This window comes from Octopus sinensis, linkage group LG2 (genome assembly GCF_006345805.1).
Source record: "Octopus sinensis linkage group LG2, ASM634580v1, whole genome shotgun sequence".
NCBI classification, from domain to species: Eukaryota; Metazoa; Mollusca; class Cephalopoda; order Octopoda; family Octopodidae; genus Octopus; species Octopus sinensis.
The window spans coordinates 205262472-205277526 of record NC_042998.1 but is presented as its reverse complement, the minus strand read 5'-3'; the positions used below and the strand labels follow the sequence as shown (position 1 = coordinate 205277526).

At 37.8% G+C, this 15055-nt stretch overlaps 2 protein-coding genes across 7 annotated transcripts in view; one reads left to right on the top strand and one right to left on the bottom strand.

Annotated features, from left to right (window-relative positions):
• The window catches only part of LOC115227454 (X-linked retinitis pigmentosa GTPase regulator), a 45197-nt gene extending 40671 nt beyond the window's left edge, over nt 1–4526 (bottom strand). For 4 of the 5 annotated variants that reach the window (XM_036500699.1, XM_029798285.2, XM_036500698.1 and 1 more), the window contains exons 1-2: nt 4441–4525; nt 265–390 (exon numbers count right to left, since the gene is read on the bottom strand). In XM_036500699.1, the coding sequence (XP_036356592.1) occupies nt 265–390; nt 4441–4465 (151 nt within the window). In that variant the 5' untranslated portion in view covers nt 4466–4525. Of the gene's footprint in view, nt 1–264; nt 391–4440 lie in introns of all 5 variants that reach the window. The other variant, XM_036500700.1, reaches the window with a different exon arrangement.
• A 6642-nt stretch (nt 4527–11168) lies between these two features.
• The window catches only part of LOC115230550 (baculoviral IAP repeat-containing protein 7-B), a 40107-nt gene continuing 36220 nt past the window's right edge, over nt 11169–15055 (top strand). The window contains exon 1 of one of the 2 annotated variants that reach the window (XM_029800711.2): nt 11169–11323. In XM_029800711.2, coding sequence (XP_029656571.1) covers nt 11319–11323 — 5 coding nt within the window. In that variant the 5' untranslated portion in view covers nt 11169–11318. Of the gene's footprint in view, nt 11324–11485; nt 11613–15055 lie in introns of those variants that run through there. The other variant, XM_029800705.2, reaches the window with a different exon arrangement.

The window sequence follows — 15055 nt, the reverse complement described above, 5'->3', positions numbered from 1 at the left end:
GTGAAGCGATGCAGGTGACGATCACGCTCGAATGGTGTTTTTAATGTGCCATCGGCACAGAGGCCAGCTTGTTGCTCTGGCAACGACCTCACTCGTACGGTACTCTTAGCGCTCCACTGGCAATGGATGCCAGCCACCAAGTTTGGTTTCAATTTCACTTGCCCCAACAGGTCTTCGCAATCGAATTTGATTTCGATTTTTTTTTCATTTCTTTTTAATATTTCAATTTTTTAAAAAATGACAAGGTGCTCATGAAATTTTTACCTGTAACTAAAGCAGTATGTTGGTCTCCACAGGCCAACTGCAGGATTGGATCATTGCGAACCCAGAATCTGCTAGGGATATTATCAGCAAACCTAGACCGCCCAAATGTGAACACAGCACCAGTCTCTGGAAGATATCAATGGAAAAATATGAGTAATCAATGATCTATATTAATAAATTTCTTCTTTCTTTTTCTCTTTTTTAGTTTTGAGAAAAGGTGTGTGTGTGTGTGTGTGTGTGTGTGTGTGAAGGAGGTTCCATGATTGCCCATTCCAAAGCACTGCAATGTTACCCATCACCACATGGTCTTTTGTTTAAGTCTTTACAATAGAACATAGAACTGATTCTTCTAACTTTTCTGACAACAGACTCTTGGTGAAAGTGAAGTTTTCACTCACAAATGTGGTAGGGGTCCTTTTTTGCTCTCTTTTTCACTCACTTTACACCTTATTCACAGCCCTGAACCAAAATCTCAGACATCTACAAAGAAAGCAGTAAACCCTGACAAATCCTTTCATTCTTTACACTTTCATCTTCTTCTCATTCCACAATTTCTTGCAAATGTTTGAAGGATTTTTACTCTTCTATGAAAGCAAAGGTAAAGAAAAATTCTCTCTCTTGCACACACACACATCTATACATGTATGTATGTACATGGGTCTGTGTGCAAATGTTGTATCACTTTGTCTTGATATATGTGTGTGTAGGTATGGGGAGGGGGAAAACAGACAGACAGACATGTCTTACCCCTGTTTGTAGAATGCTATTTTATTATCTTTATTATTTGCTTGTTTGGACAATCAGCTGCCATTGGTATTGTTGCCTAGCATCGGATCAGCTTTCATTGAAAACACTTGTGATAAAAGCATTCCAACTATGACGTCAACTGCCTATTACTACATTCATCAAAGTAGTTGATCCTGTCATCTCTATAATTGCCAGTCATCACTCCCACTCCCCTGCACCACTATCAATCAGCATCCATTCTGCCTTCTTATCATCATTTCCCCCATTAATATTCAACCCTCACCACCACCACCACACCTCCTCTGTTTACCATTCACTACGTTCATCCTCTCTCTCTGTTTGTTTATTCTTTTACTTGTTTCAGTCATTTGACAGTGGCCATGTTGGAGCACCTTCCTTCTTGAGCCACGCCTGGCTCATAAGGGCCGGTTTCCTTGGCGTATAGTTTCCCCACCTGCACGGGACACCGGTCCGTCGCAGGTGAGCTGCAAGATGCAGGAGGAAAGAACGAGAAAAAGTTGTGGCAAAAGAGTCAGCAGAAGTTCGCCATTACCTTCTGCCAGAGCCGCGTGGAGCTTAGGTGTTTTGCTCATAAACACACACATCGCCCGGTCTGAGATTTGAACCCGCGATCCCTCGACCGCGAGTCTACTGCTCTAACCACCAGGCCATGTGCCTCCACTATGTTGGAGCACCACCTTTAGTCGAACAAATTCATCCCAGGACTTATTCTTTGTAAGCCAAATACTTATTTTATCAGTCTCTTTTGCGGAACCACTAAGTTACGGGGATGTAAGCATACCAATATCGGTTGCCAAGAGACAGTGGCGGGACAAACACAGACACTCATATATATAGTTGGAATTTACAAAAAACAAAAGACGAAGACAGGTGTGTAAACAACAAACAAGTGTATTAGTTTAATGTTCGGGAAGGTGAGAAAGCCTTTGCGTTTCGAGCCTATGCTGACGGGCTTCTTTCAGTTTCCGTCTACCAAATCCACTCACAAGTCTTTGGTCAACCTGAGGCTATAATAGAAGACACTTGCCCAAGTGCCACGCAGTGGGACTGAACCTGGAACCATGTGGTTGGTAGACAAGCTTCTTACCACACAGCCACTCCTGTATATATATCTAAACACTTCTACTCCCCCTTTTCAATCGATCCCTCAGTCTCCCCTCACAATCTCATAACCTTATCCACCCCATTCTCTTCTATTCATCTTCCTGGATATGTTACCTGGCACCTCATCACCACCACAACATTCACCTCTTCTTTCAACTCCCCTCCAACCTCTCCCTATCTGCCCATGTAAAATACAACATAGAATCTCCTCCACAGCAGCAAACCTGTCCCTGCCCCTCCCCATCATACTCTAACTTCTCAACACCCATTTCTTTACTACCCACAAGGGGCTAAACACAGAGTGGACAAACAAGGACAGACACACGGATTAAGTCGATTATATCGACCCCAGTGTGTAACTGGTACTTAATTTATCGACCCCGAAAGGATGAAAAGCAAAGTCGACCTCGGCGGAATTTGAACTCGGAACGTAACGACAGACGAAATACCGCTAAGCATTTCGCCCGGCGTACAAATGATTTTGCCAGCTCGCTGCCTCACAGAAAGCAACCACTCGATCTCCCATCTTCTCTCTCAGTCAAGGAGACTCTTTAGTTTTGCATGACACATGGTGACTTCACTAGTAAAAAGCGCCCAATACACTTTGTAAAAGAACATCTAGCCATAGAAACCATGCGAAAACTGAGGACTTAGAAGTGGTTCTGTGACACATTGAATTCTTGTCAAACCGTCCAACCCATGCCAGCATGGAAAGTAGACATATAAATGATAATGATGATGAAGATAACATCAGATGTCATTTTTAAAATAAGGAACAAGTTTGGAGAAATTTCGGCTGCTTATTCTAGCAGATAACACAACCATATAGAACCTCCTTCAATTTGATGTGTTATCTACCTATTTACTACCCACAAGGGGCTAAACATAGAGGGGACAGACAAACGGATTAAGTCGATTACATCGACCGCAGTGCGTAACTGGTTCTTAATTTATCGACCCCGAAAGGATGAAAGGCAAAGTCGACCTCGGCGGATACCATGATGTGAGAGCTGTCTTCCTGTCAACCAAGCCTGCTGAAACAAGCAGAGTTATGTACCTTGCACTTGGAAATCACAACCTGATCACCACAAAGAGTTATCGATTTTGACAATTTAATCTGATACTGAATTTAACATTCCAATCAAACTTTCTGTAAAATCTTTTTACCGATTCCATTTAAAATCAATTACTAAATAATTTCGTAAAACTTAACAAGTATCACCAAACATCTGTTGCTTTCTAGAATGTTATTGCAGAAATTATTATCAAAAATCGATAGAAACTGTGGCGTGGCAATAATTTTTTGGAGAGTTTTGTTATACGTCGGAAAAAATCCCTAGAATTTTAGGACAGTTTATTTTGAACCGTCCCCTATGTGGAACTTTGTCGAAGATTTTATCAATTACACAGATTATTCTGGCTTTTTGAGTTTGGAGACTCGGCTAGTTGGTATTCTAGGAATAAATTAATTTTCATATTCGATGACAATAACGCAGTTCATAATTATGTTAGTTGCGGATTATGCAGTTTAGAGACGACATTTCAGAACTACCCTGAGACGTGGACACTGATTACTAATAATATATGCACTGTCTACATCTCAGGGTAGTTCTGAAATGTCGTCTCTAAACTGCATAATCCGCAACTAACATAATTATGAACTGCGTTATTGTCATCGAATATGAAAATTAATTTATTCCTAGAATACCAACTAGCCGAGTCTCCAAACTCAAAAAGCCAGAATAATCTGTGTAATTGATAAAATCTTCGACAAAGTTCCACATAGGGGACGGTTCAAAATAAACTGTCCTAAAAGAACTTAGATATAGAACAAATATAATGTGGCTACTTTGGTGACGACGTGAATGTAGAGTCCATTCCGCGCTGATATATATTTGTTTATGTTTTAGAATCTCACAAACAACGAGGGGAAAAAACATTAAAACTCTTTCATTGAAGTGGTTCGGCAAAATACAGTGCATTTTAGTGTATTTTAATAAAGACACATTAAATGAATGTTTAATTGTATAGGTTAATAATAATAATATAATTATAATACACCACGAAAATAAATATAACCATACGTAAGTGCCCCAGAGAATGGCTTTCTAACATATAATAAACATGTTCTAATAAGATATAAGCCTTGACAACCGATAATTAAATAACGTTTAAAGAATAAAACTGTCAATAAAACATTAATGTCTGTTTCTGAAGGGTAATGTTTATTTAGATTCACCATGGAAACAAGAATTCCAATTTGTTAAAGAATTATAAAATATATAACTTTAACAGTTACTTTACCAGGAATGTCAACTTCTGCCGCCATACTTGTAACTAATATACAACTGGTTACATGTCCCAATGTAGCGTTACTGTTGTTAACGAATCCCTGCCTCAGTGTTGCGTTACACTTGTTTTACAACTTCAAGGATAAAAATCCCAGGAAAAGGTCAGAGGAAAACCTCCCGAAAACAATTGACTGGTTCAATGGGGATTCTTTTTCATTTCCTCGATTTGTGGGCGATCTTTCACTTTCGGATTTCCCTTTCATTTCTATCAACGAGTACCCAATATCACTTTGGCGAACAACAAAGACTTCTTTTCTCCTTCCCAGGTCGCCCACATAACTGGGATTTTCTCCGATTTGAAGGGGATTTTTCAATTTTTTTCTCCACACACTTCAATATGGTTGGGGGGTAAGCCCTTTATTAAAAAACTTATGAAAATCTAGGAATATTTTTCTTTTGTGTATATATATATATATATACATATATCTGTAAATGTGATATGTGACAATTATTCGGTAACCATGATAAAACTCCGAGTTTCGGATTCCGACGTGGAAATCCACGCCGCCATCTCTTCAGTTATCCGGCCATCGGAAAAATGCTATCTATGCATATAAATACATATATATATATATATATATATATATATATATAATTAATAATAAGGGTGAGAGAATTAGATACTAATTTAATAGTATATCTATTCAACACCAAGTGGCCCAGTGCTCCGAGAAACCTGGATTATTATAATATTTTATAATATTTTTACAAAACTAAATATAAGAGAGTGGTCACTATATGGCTCACTCTAGCACTAGTATTTTTGTTATTTTTTATTTGCCCTGTTCGTGTGAGCTAACAATCGTACTGACTTTCATAGGAAACATGTATTTTTGTGGTTGAAACCTTTTGGATTAACTAGTGCTAGAGTGAGCCATATAGTGACCACTCTCTTATATTTATTTATATATATATATATATATATATATATATATATATATATATATATATATATATATATATACATATATATATATATATATATATATAGCCGAAATTACTACGATGATCCGGTTCTTGACTGAAGACTGAGGGTTTCGAATGTCCTGTCTGTGTTTATTGTATCGTCTTCTAAGAGTTATACGTTCTTGTCCATGTTGTATTTTTCTACATACCTTTATATATATATATATATATATATATATATTATATATATATATATATATAACGGGAAGCTTTATGAAAATAGACAAAAGACGAAGGCAGGTGGAAAACAAACGAACAATTGTATTAGTATGGCGCTCAGGAAATATAAATAAAACAAGTCTTTAACGTTTCGAGCCTACGCTCTTCAACAGAAAGATACACAGAGAGAAAAAAAACACAGAAAGAAGGAGAGAAAAAAAATGCGTGCAGTAGCTAACGAATCAACATGGCGATCTGATTTCGGCCAGAGGTCAAAGATCAAACATGAGACGCGAGAGCGAAATAAGGGGAGATAATAGGGTTGAAGGACCAGCTAATAGTGCGTAGGAGGGGTCTGGACGTGTGTATGTATAGGGTTGGTGTATGTATTAGTATGTATACGGGTGTGTGTGTGTGTGTGTGTGTATGAGAGAGTATTAGTGCGTAGGATTGGTCTGGACGTGCGTATGTATGGGGTTGGTGTATGTATTAGTATGTATTAGTACGTATTAGTATGTATAAGTGTGTGTGTGTGTGTATGAGAGAGTATAAGTGCGTATGCGGGGTCTGGACGTGTGTATGTATAGGGTTGGTGTATGTATTAGTACGTATTAGTATGTATTAGTTGGTGTATGTATTAGTATGGCACATCATATATGATGTGATGTGTAAAGTCGTGTGGTGTAGTGAGAAGAGGGGGAGGGGAGGGGGAGGAAGGATGAGAGGGGAGAGAGAAGGGGAGTGAGGGAGCAGAGGGAAGAGGGAAGAAGGGTAGGGGTGAAAGGATGAAGGACTGAAGAAGTAGGGGTCGGGGGGGAAAAGATAGGTGAGGAGGGGGGAGAATTGAGACCAAATGGCGTATAAGAGCGAAGAGAGAAGATTAATTCCTGTTCACGGCGCAAACGGGAATCCGGATGGCCTCTGTGTAAGGACAAACCGAACACAGATAGGTGTTGCAAAGAGTGACCGGTGGAGCGGAAATGGCGTGAGACCGGTGTGTCGTTCGCAAGGTGGATGTCACGAAGGTGTTCCGCGAACCGGTCAGCCAAGCGGCGTCCCGTTTGTCCGATGTACAAGGAATTGCAGAGAGAGCAATATATATATATATATATATATATATTATATATATAATATATATATATATATATATAAATGCTATATATATGCATATATACATACATGTACATACTTACATATGTATATACATATGCATATATAGGTACTGGACATTAAAAAACGTAAACAATATGAAATACGAAACTATGGAAAACGAACTTTTTTTTTCGAACAACGAAACAAGCAAACGGAAACCAAGGCAGGCAACATAAAGAACGACCCTTCATCAGTTGTCGGCTGTTTTATCCACTCTGCATTTCGAGCATTACGATAAGCTGCGTCTTCGTCAAACAGTTGCTTCTGCAAAGCAAATTAAATAAATTTGGGATTTGAGAAGGGTCAAAGTTGGTAACAAAAACAGGTCAGTGAAAATAAACGGTAAGGGTTGTTAAGCCATAACGAGATGTGGTGAACGCTGGAGAAACAAGCTTTGACAGGAGACAGACAAGAATGCGTCATATCCCTGTATATATACATATATATATATATATATATATATATATATATATATATATATATATATATATATATATATATAAAATATTATTAGAGACAAAACCACTATTTTGCAAAACAAACAAGGAAAGACTTAATCAATACATAAAATTTTAATAAATAGTCAAAAAAAACCGCCACTACAATTGTTTCTTGTCTTGATCGACAATCTTCAGGTGGACTTCCAATCTAAAATATCAATATTTTAAAATATAAAAATAATAATTTTAAAATAATTAAAGTATGAATGAAAAAATATAAATATATAATCCATATATAACCTATATATAATCCATATATAATCAATATATAAACAATATATAAACTAAAATAAACCTATCAACAATTAAATATAAAATATAAAATATAAAACAAAACAAAAAAATAATAATATAATAATAAACTATATATACACCCATACACATATACCTAATTATATATAACCATATCTAACTACATACACTAAATCACACCCCTATATATATATCCCTATACATACACATAAAAACGTCTAGGCAACTATAAATAAATAAAATAGCTAAATACTTCAACACAATACTTATTCATACTCCCACACACACACACATACAACCCACATTCACGCTCTAGAAAACGGACATCACTTAAAATTATGAACGGAGAAATAGAATAAATGGAATTAAAAATTATATTCACTTGGTAAAACGAACACTACTTAAAAATTATGAATGAAACAATGCAATAAAACAACAGACATCGCAAATAGACACAAATTACTACGAATTCCTTAACAAACCTACCATGATAAACCAAAACTCATAAAAACATATAATGATAAATCTCCCTTTACTAAACTCTATAACATACCTATATAGCAATCGTGTAAGTGGTGTGGGTATTTGTATATGTCGTGGGTGTGTGGTTTACGTGTGTGTATTTGTGTGTGAATGTTTAGGTTAGGGGGATTGCAATATAGGTATGTTATAGAGTTTAGTAAAGGGAGATTTTATCATTATATGTTTTTATGAGTTTATATTTATATTTTTTCATTCATACTTTAATTATTTTAAAATTATTATTTTTATATTTTAAAATATTGATATTTTAGATTGGAAGTCCACCTGAAGATTGTCGATCAAGACAAGAAACAATTGTAGTGGCGTTTTTTTTGACTATTTATTAAAATTTTATGTATTGATTAAGTCTTTCCTTGTTTGTTTTGCAAAATAGTGGTTTTGTCTCTAATAATATTTTATAATATTTTACTATAAAATTGGATTTAATCCTAAATCTGATTTTTTCCCTGTAAATTTGGATTTATTCCCTAATATTTATTATTATTATATATATATATATATATATATATATATATATATATTACTGGGGGGAAGGATGGTTTATGGGATAGGCCAACAGGTTTTGAAGTCTGACGATACGCCATAAAGTTAAACCCTTTTATGAACAGGAAACCCGGGGTAATCCCATAAACCGGCTTTCCCCAGTAAAAAATAATATACTGCTCTACATCTTAGAGTGTGCTTCCTCTCCAGATTTATGTTTTCTACAAACGATGTCATTAGACTGCGGACATGCTGGGGCACTACACGGGAGATTTTTTTTTATCAAATTGACCCCAATACTTAATATCTTTTTCCTTTTATGTATATATATTTACTTTTACTAGAAAATTACACAACACAAAACCACATTAAAAATATAGATCCAAAACCGGGAGAAAAATGGAAAAAGAGGAACAAGGAATGAAAAAGAAAAACGAAAAGAAAAGGCAAAAGCATATCAATTCAGTACCAAGTACGTCACTTGGTCGCACAGCACAAGGTTCAACAGAGCCTACCGAAGCAAGCCAACACGGTATTATGAGAGGCGATGGCGAGGCGAAGGCGCTGGAACAGCTAAGCACCGTCACGGACATCACCTGACGCCTCGACAATGACAAGAACTTCGCTGTTAGAGACCCAGACCATCTAAACGTCTCAAGCTGGATGAGATGGTTCTCTGTCAGGTACTTAAGGATTTTCTTCCGTTCGGTTACAGAAGCAGTGACCCTTCATTTACCGCAGCCCCCAGATTGTGGGAGGGAGTAAAGGAGTCACAGATTGTGTCCCTCCCCTAGATGAAGCACCTATCTCTTAACCAAGAACAAGGGATAAGACCATCTAGTTTTTTTTCAATCACTTCTGGATAATCTCGCCGGCCTCGGTACTCGTAGCCATTTCGGTGTGGAGAGAAATCCCTCTGACTGCTCGACCTCGACTCTGTCGTCACTATAACATCCAAAAGATGCGACGACCTGAGGTGATGTAGGAAACGGGCTTGTTTCCAAATCGACCTCAGGCCGCGTACATTTATGCATCCAACATTAAGAATGTCCATAGAAAGAATTATTTGCTTACCCGCTCCTGTTCTTCATCTGGGGCTTGCGGGGTAATGTCTATGAGGCCCTCATATATTTGTGTGGAAAAGTCCTTCCTCAAGGACTCCATATCTTTAACATATTTCTTTTTAAAGTGTATGCGAGAGATTCGAAATAAAGGCACCGAGCTTCTCTTCGCTCAGACGGAGACCCTTCAGCGGTAAGGGATCCTTCGACACAGCCCGATCCGAACGCTAGAAATAGCAGCTGCTTCTCCCCTACCTTAACAACGGGCTCACGCGTCTTACTCCCTCGGCGACCTCGATCGAAAAGGCTGAATCCTGCCCTGCCTGCGCGCGCGTCACTCCTGCCCCTTCCGGTCAGATCCCCAGCTGCTGACGTCATCCCACATAAAGTTTATGTAATTGTCTCTAGTAGTTGCGAATATAAGTATTTCATTGGTTATCCTTTATTCCGAATGCTTGTGTTATGTCATGCGTGTCCTCCGTATCTCGTAGTTCTTGCAAAAATTTATGGTTCCTTGCGGTCACCAACATGTATGTATGTATGTATGTATGTATGTATGTATGTATGTATGTATGTATTACATATGCCAGATGTGGATACTTTGATATTAGGTGGACCGAGATCCCCGTTGACCAACCGCTGAAATTTAAGTGTTTGACACTCGTGCTATGCAAATCAGCCGCCCCAGTTTTCTGGAGCTTCTGTATTTGCTGTGTGTTTAAACAGATTAACTGCTTACTTCTCTTGGATTACTCTGCTAACATAGTTTAATTCTTGTTCAACATCTTAACCAAAGTAAACAGACGACTATTCTACGTACTTTGATCTTAATATGGGGCCCCGCAACTGCGGAGTTCCCCTGCAACCGTAGGAGTTGCAAGGGCTTAGCGACAGTCCTGGAACAAGTTTTCTCTAACATCAAATGTTGTCAGTCGTCATGGTTGAGATCTGTCTTCACCACTTCGTCCCAAGCCATCTTTTATATTCTTGAGCGCTTGGCACATCTTTACACAGCTGTCATCTATATGCTTCACTCTGATGGAGAAACCCTTTGCACAAGTAATAACCCTAACCCTAACATTTCGCCCCTTAATGCTCATTCTAACTACTATACTCTCAGAATGGTCACACTCACTCTCAATGGTGATTAGGTCTCTTAGCTTTTCTAACGAACTTTTCAAACTCTCTCTCTGCAAAATTATTCCACCCTCGCGCCACCAAAAGAACTCTATATCCATCGGGTCTCTTCCCATCGTAATGATTTGGCTGGGACTGTAATGATTTGGCTGGGACTCCTTGTATACGTAAATTTATCTCGTTCTGACGGACAAAGTAATCCACATTCAGTCGATATGACGCCTCATAAAATGTTCAGGAATCGAGTGTCCCAAATAACACAAAAACTAAACGAAAGCAAAATTACATTTCCCGCACTTGATACTCATAAGGATCGGCTCATTTCGTCGTTAGCGGAACTAGATCAATGAGTACAATAAAGCACGTCATTGTTGATGTAATTTCCGCAAACGGCAACACGTTTTAGATGAACGTATTCTCCGTTTGTTGATTTTTTTACTCACTCGGGCTCGTTCTTTCGAGCAGACGTGAACGGTAATGTTGAGTGAGACTTTTACTGTGAAGTTTTAGAAGAGAGAGAGAGAGAGAAAGGGGAAAAACCAGCTTCCATTGAAAGTGAAAACCAAATGCGTCTTTGAATGAGGTAGGTGTAACGTTTCTTGTTCGTGTTGGCGTCTCTCCCGGTTCAGTTGTGTTGATGTCACTGATATGTTAGTTTAACTGACTTGTCTCTTCGTCTAACATTTGAAGGCTTATCATAGTTTTACGAGAAAATCTCTTTAACAACAACCAAAACAAAAAACTTCTACGGAGGAAACCGGAGACTTGAACGCAGCCAATTTGGTGAGAAAATAAAGAGAAAAATAAAGGCAAGAAGAATCGATCACAGCACTTTAGTGATCGATATCTGACAGGATGAAAAGCAGAAACAAGTATAACTCTCTTTTACTCTTTACTCTTTTACTTGTTTCAGTCATTTGACTGCGGCCATGCTAGAGCACCGCCTTTTAGTCGAGCAAATCGACCCCGGGACTTATTCTTTGTAAGCCCAGTACTTCTTCTATCGGTCTTTGCCGAACCGCTAGGTGACGGGGACGTAAACACACCAGCATCGGTTGTCAAGCATTGCTAGGGGGACAAACACAGACACACAAACACACACGCACATATATATATATAGAACAAAACAGAAATCCTTTCTCCGTCCACACGCTGCTCGTTTCCACAATAAAAAAATATTCTAAAGCTCACACCACAAATTGATGAGGGAAAATCGAAATTAGAATTTTGAAAGAAGTATCTATGAATTGGTGATTTCTGTTATTTAAAATGTAGAAAAGAATATTTTCAATTGATGAAAAGTATAACGAGATCGAAAGTATCTTTTCCTCCCATTCTCTTTAATTGAATAGCAAAAGTTTATCCCTGCAGCACCTTGTCTTAAGTACCTTAGGGTTCTCCTTATTTTTGTCTTGTTGAAAAAATAGTATGTAAAAAAATTAGATTTGATGGCAATTGTCAACGAAAATAAGGTAAGACTTTTTTTATTTTTAATCTTTATTCAAATTTTATGTCGTTTAGAGAAAGGTTTTTACAATTTGGCAAATGTGAAAGAGAGAGAGAGAAAAATAAGGAAAAGAAGCGAAAACCAAAAATTATTGTGGAAGGGGTTTAAGAATTTTTAATTTTTTAAAATTGTGAATTCCAAATGTTTCAGAAAGTGGAATATAATAAGAGGACTGAAATTGACGGGGGGGGGGGGATAGTTGTGGTTGCAGTTTTTTGTCTCGGAATATGGAAATATAATAAGAGGCGAAAGAGAATTTGTCACTTTGATGTCTGCCGTTTGTGGGGCAGGGCGACGTTTTGAAAATTATGGATTAAAATTTGATTAAAATAAAAGATTCCCCCACCCCCACTCTATCATTTTGAATGTTTGGTTCTTAGAAAAACGGAAAATGTCTCGATAAAAGTAGAAGGATTGTGAGTGTTTGGCAATTTCCGTACAACATTTTTTTTTTTTGCTTATACTCTTTACTCTTTTTCTCTTTTACTTGTTTCAGTCATTTGACTGCGGCCATGCTGGAGCACCGCCTTTAGTCGAGCAAATCGACCCCGGGACTTATTCTTTGTAAGCCCAGTACTTATTCTATCGGTCTCTTTTGCCGAACCACTAAGTGACGGGGACGTAAACACACCAGCATCGGTTGTCAATCAATGCTAGGGGGACAAACACATACACATATATATACATATATACAACAGGCTTCTTCAGTTTCCGTCTACCAAATCCACTCACAAGGCTTTGGTCGACCCGAGGCTATAGTAGAAGACACTTGCCCAAGGTGCAATGCAGTGGGACTGAACCCGGAATCATGTGGTTGGTTAGCAAGCTACTTACCACACAGCCACTCCTGCGCTTATCTTTATGTATTATTTGGATCCAGTTTGTTTCTTGGATCTTTTCACTTTGACCGGCAGATTTCAAGAAATTAAACAACAAATAGCTTACAAACTACAGAATTTTCTCAAGAAAGCCAAGAGAAAAACATGTTTTATGTGACACATTCTACCAGAATACGAAGTTTAAAAGTGTTTAGTTACAAAGATCCCCTTTCTTTTCAGCGCGTATGTATATTTGTGTAAGGACCATGGTTATGTATTTTGTGTGTGTGTGTGTGTGTGTGTGTGTGTGTATATATAAATGTGTATATAGTATTTAAACAGATATATATACAAACGCATAATACATGCACACAAAAAAATGCATCAATATTCAGCTGAAATCAAACATTTTTACGGAACTTGCCACACAGGTCCTTTCGTTATCAGTCTACCTTTATCGAAAGAAAGAAAAAAAATTAGATCCAGGCGAGAACGACAGAAATTCAACTGAGGTGGCTGAGCTATTCCGAAACCCCGCCGAAATTTCTTTTAAAATATTTTAAATACACCGGTTATTAAAACTGACATTTTTTTTTATACCCCGTTTAAGATTCAACAAAAGAAAAATCTATTTTAAATGTTTCTAACATCAACAGACTTTTTCACTGATCTTTTTGGTTTCCAGAAACTCTCGAAACAGAAAACATAACCTTGGAATTGTCTCATTTATTCATTGTCAATTGCTCTCTCTTCCCCTCGCCATCTCTCCACACACTTTGTGTCCCCATATATTTAAGATGGTCATCACTCTAAAAGCACATCACAATAGTTTCATTTATCTATTTCTATGGCAACTGTATCAAATAAGTTGGCCGTGTGTGTGTGTTTTTTTTTTGTTTCAATGAGAAAAAAGACAACCTTTCGAAAAAAAACAAAGGAAACGAGAAGTGAAAGAAACCCCTAATTGTTCGGTAATTTCTGTAAAAACTCTTTTTCTCTTTGTTTTTCAGATAAATCGCTTTTGTTTATGTATGTGTGCATGCATGTATACTCTTATGTGTATACTCTTATGTGTTTACTCTTATACATCCACATCAATTTAATACTAAGTGCCTCAATTGGTCGTTGACACATTACAAGGAACCTATTGAAGCAAGCCATCACGCTGGCGGCATAACCGCGGGCGATGGCGAGGCTGGGTGTTGAAACAGTTAAGCACCCTCACGCGCATCACCTGGCACCTCTGTACAGCGAGCCGCCAGGTTCGCGGTGCAGCTCCTCCAAACGTCTCAAATGTTACAGGCTGCAAGAAAGGTTTCTGTGACAGGTGCCGAAACTTAAGGATTTTGTTCCATTCGGCCACGAACGTAGTGACCTTCCCATTTACCGCGGCATCCAGGATGTAGGAGGAAGCAAAGGAGTCACAGACTGTGGCGTCCCAGATGAGGCACCTACGCCTTACTCAGGGACAAAGGGTAAAACCTCTTTTTTTATTATCCACAAGGGGCTAAATATAGACGCTTGTACAGCACAAAAGGCAATACAAAACATAAAATCGGGGACATAAAAATACAAAAACGAAATCGAGCAAAAAAAAAAAATAATAAATAAAAGAAACGAATGAAATTATGAATAATGATAAAATGAGGGCGCAATGCCCACTCGATCCCCGAAGTCGAGTGATTACATTTGGATATGATTTTGGACAGTTTTCCCCCTTTTTTCCCTATTTTTTAAAACAAAAAGTTCACATTTTTATCATTAAAACAAAAAATATTGTTCATATTATTTAATATTTTATGTCTGGAATTTTCAAACTTTGCATATTCCACCACGGGCCGCATTGCATTATACAACACCGGCCCATCAATCATAGTCACCACTTCACCGAAAGAATCCCAAAATACATCGTACTTTTCTTCGTTCAACAGAAAACACCTTTCTTTCTTCTTGGGCAGCTTCACCCTCACCAAACCTTTCCACTTGGACA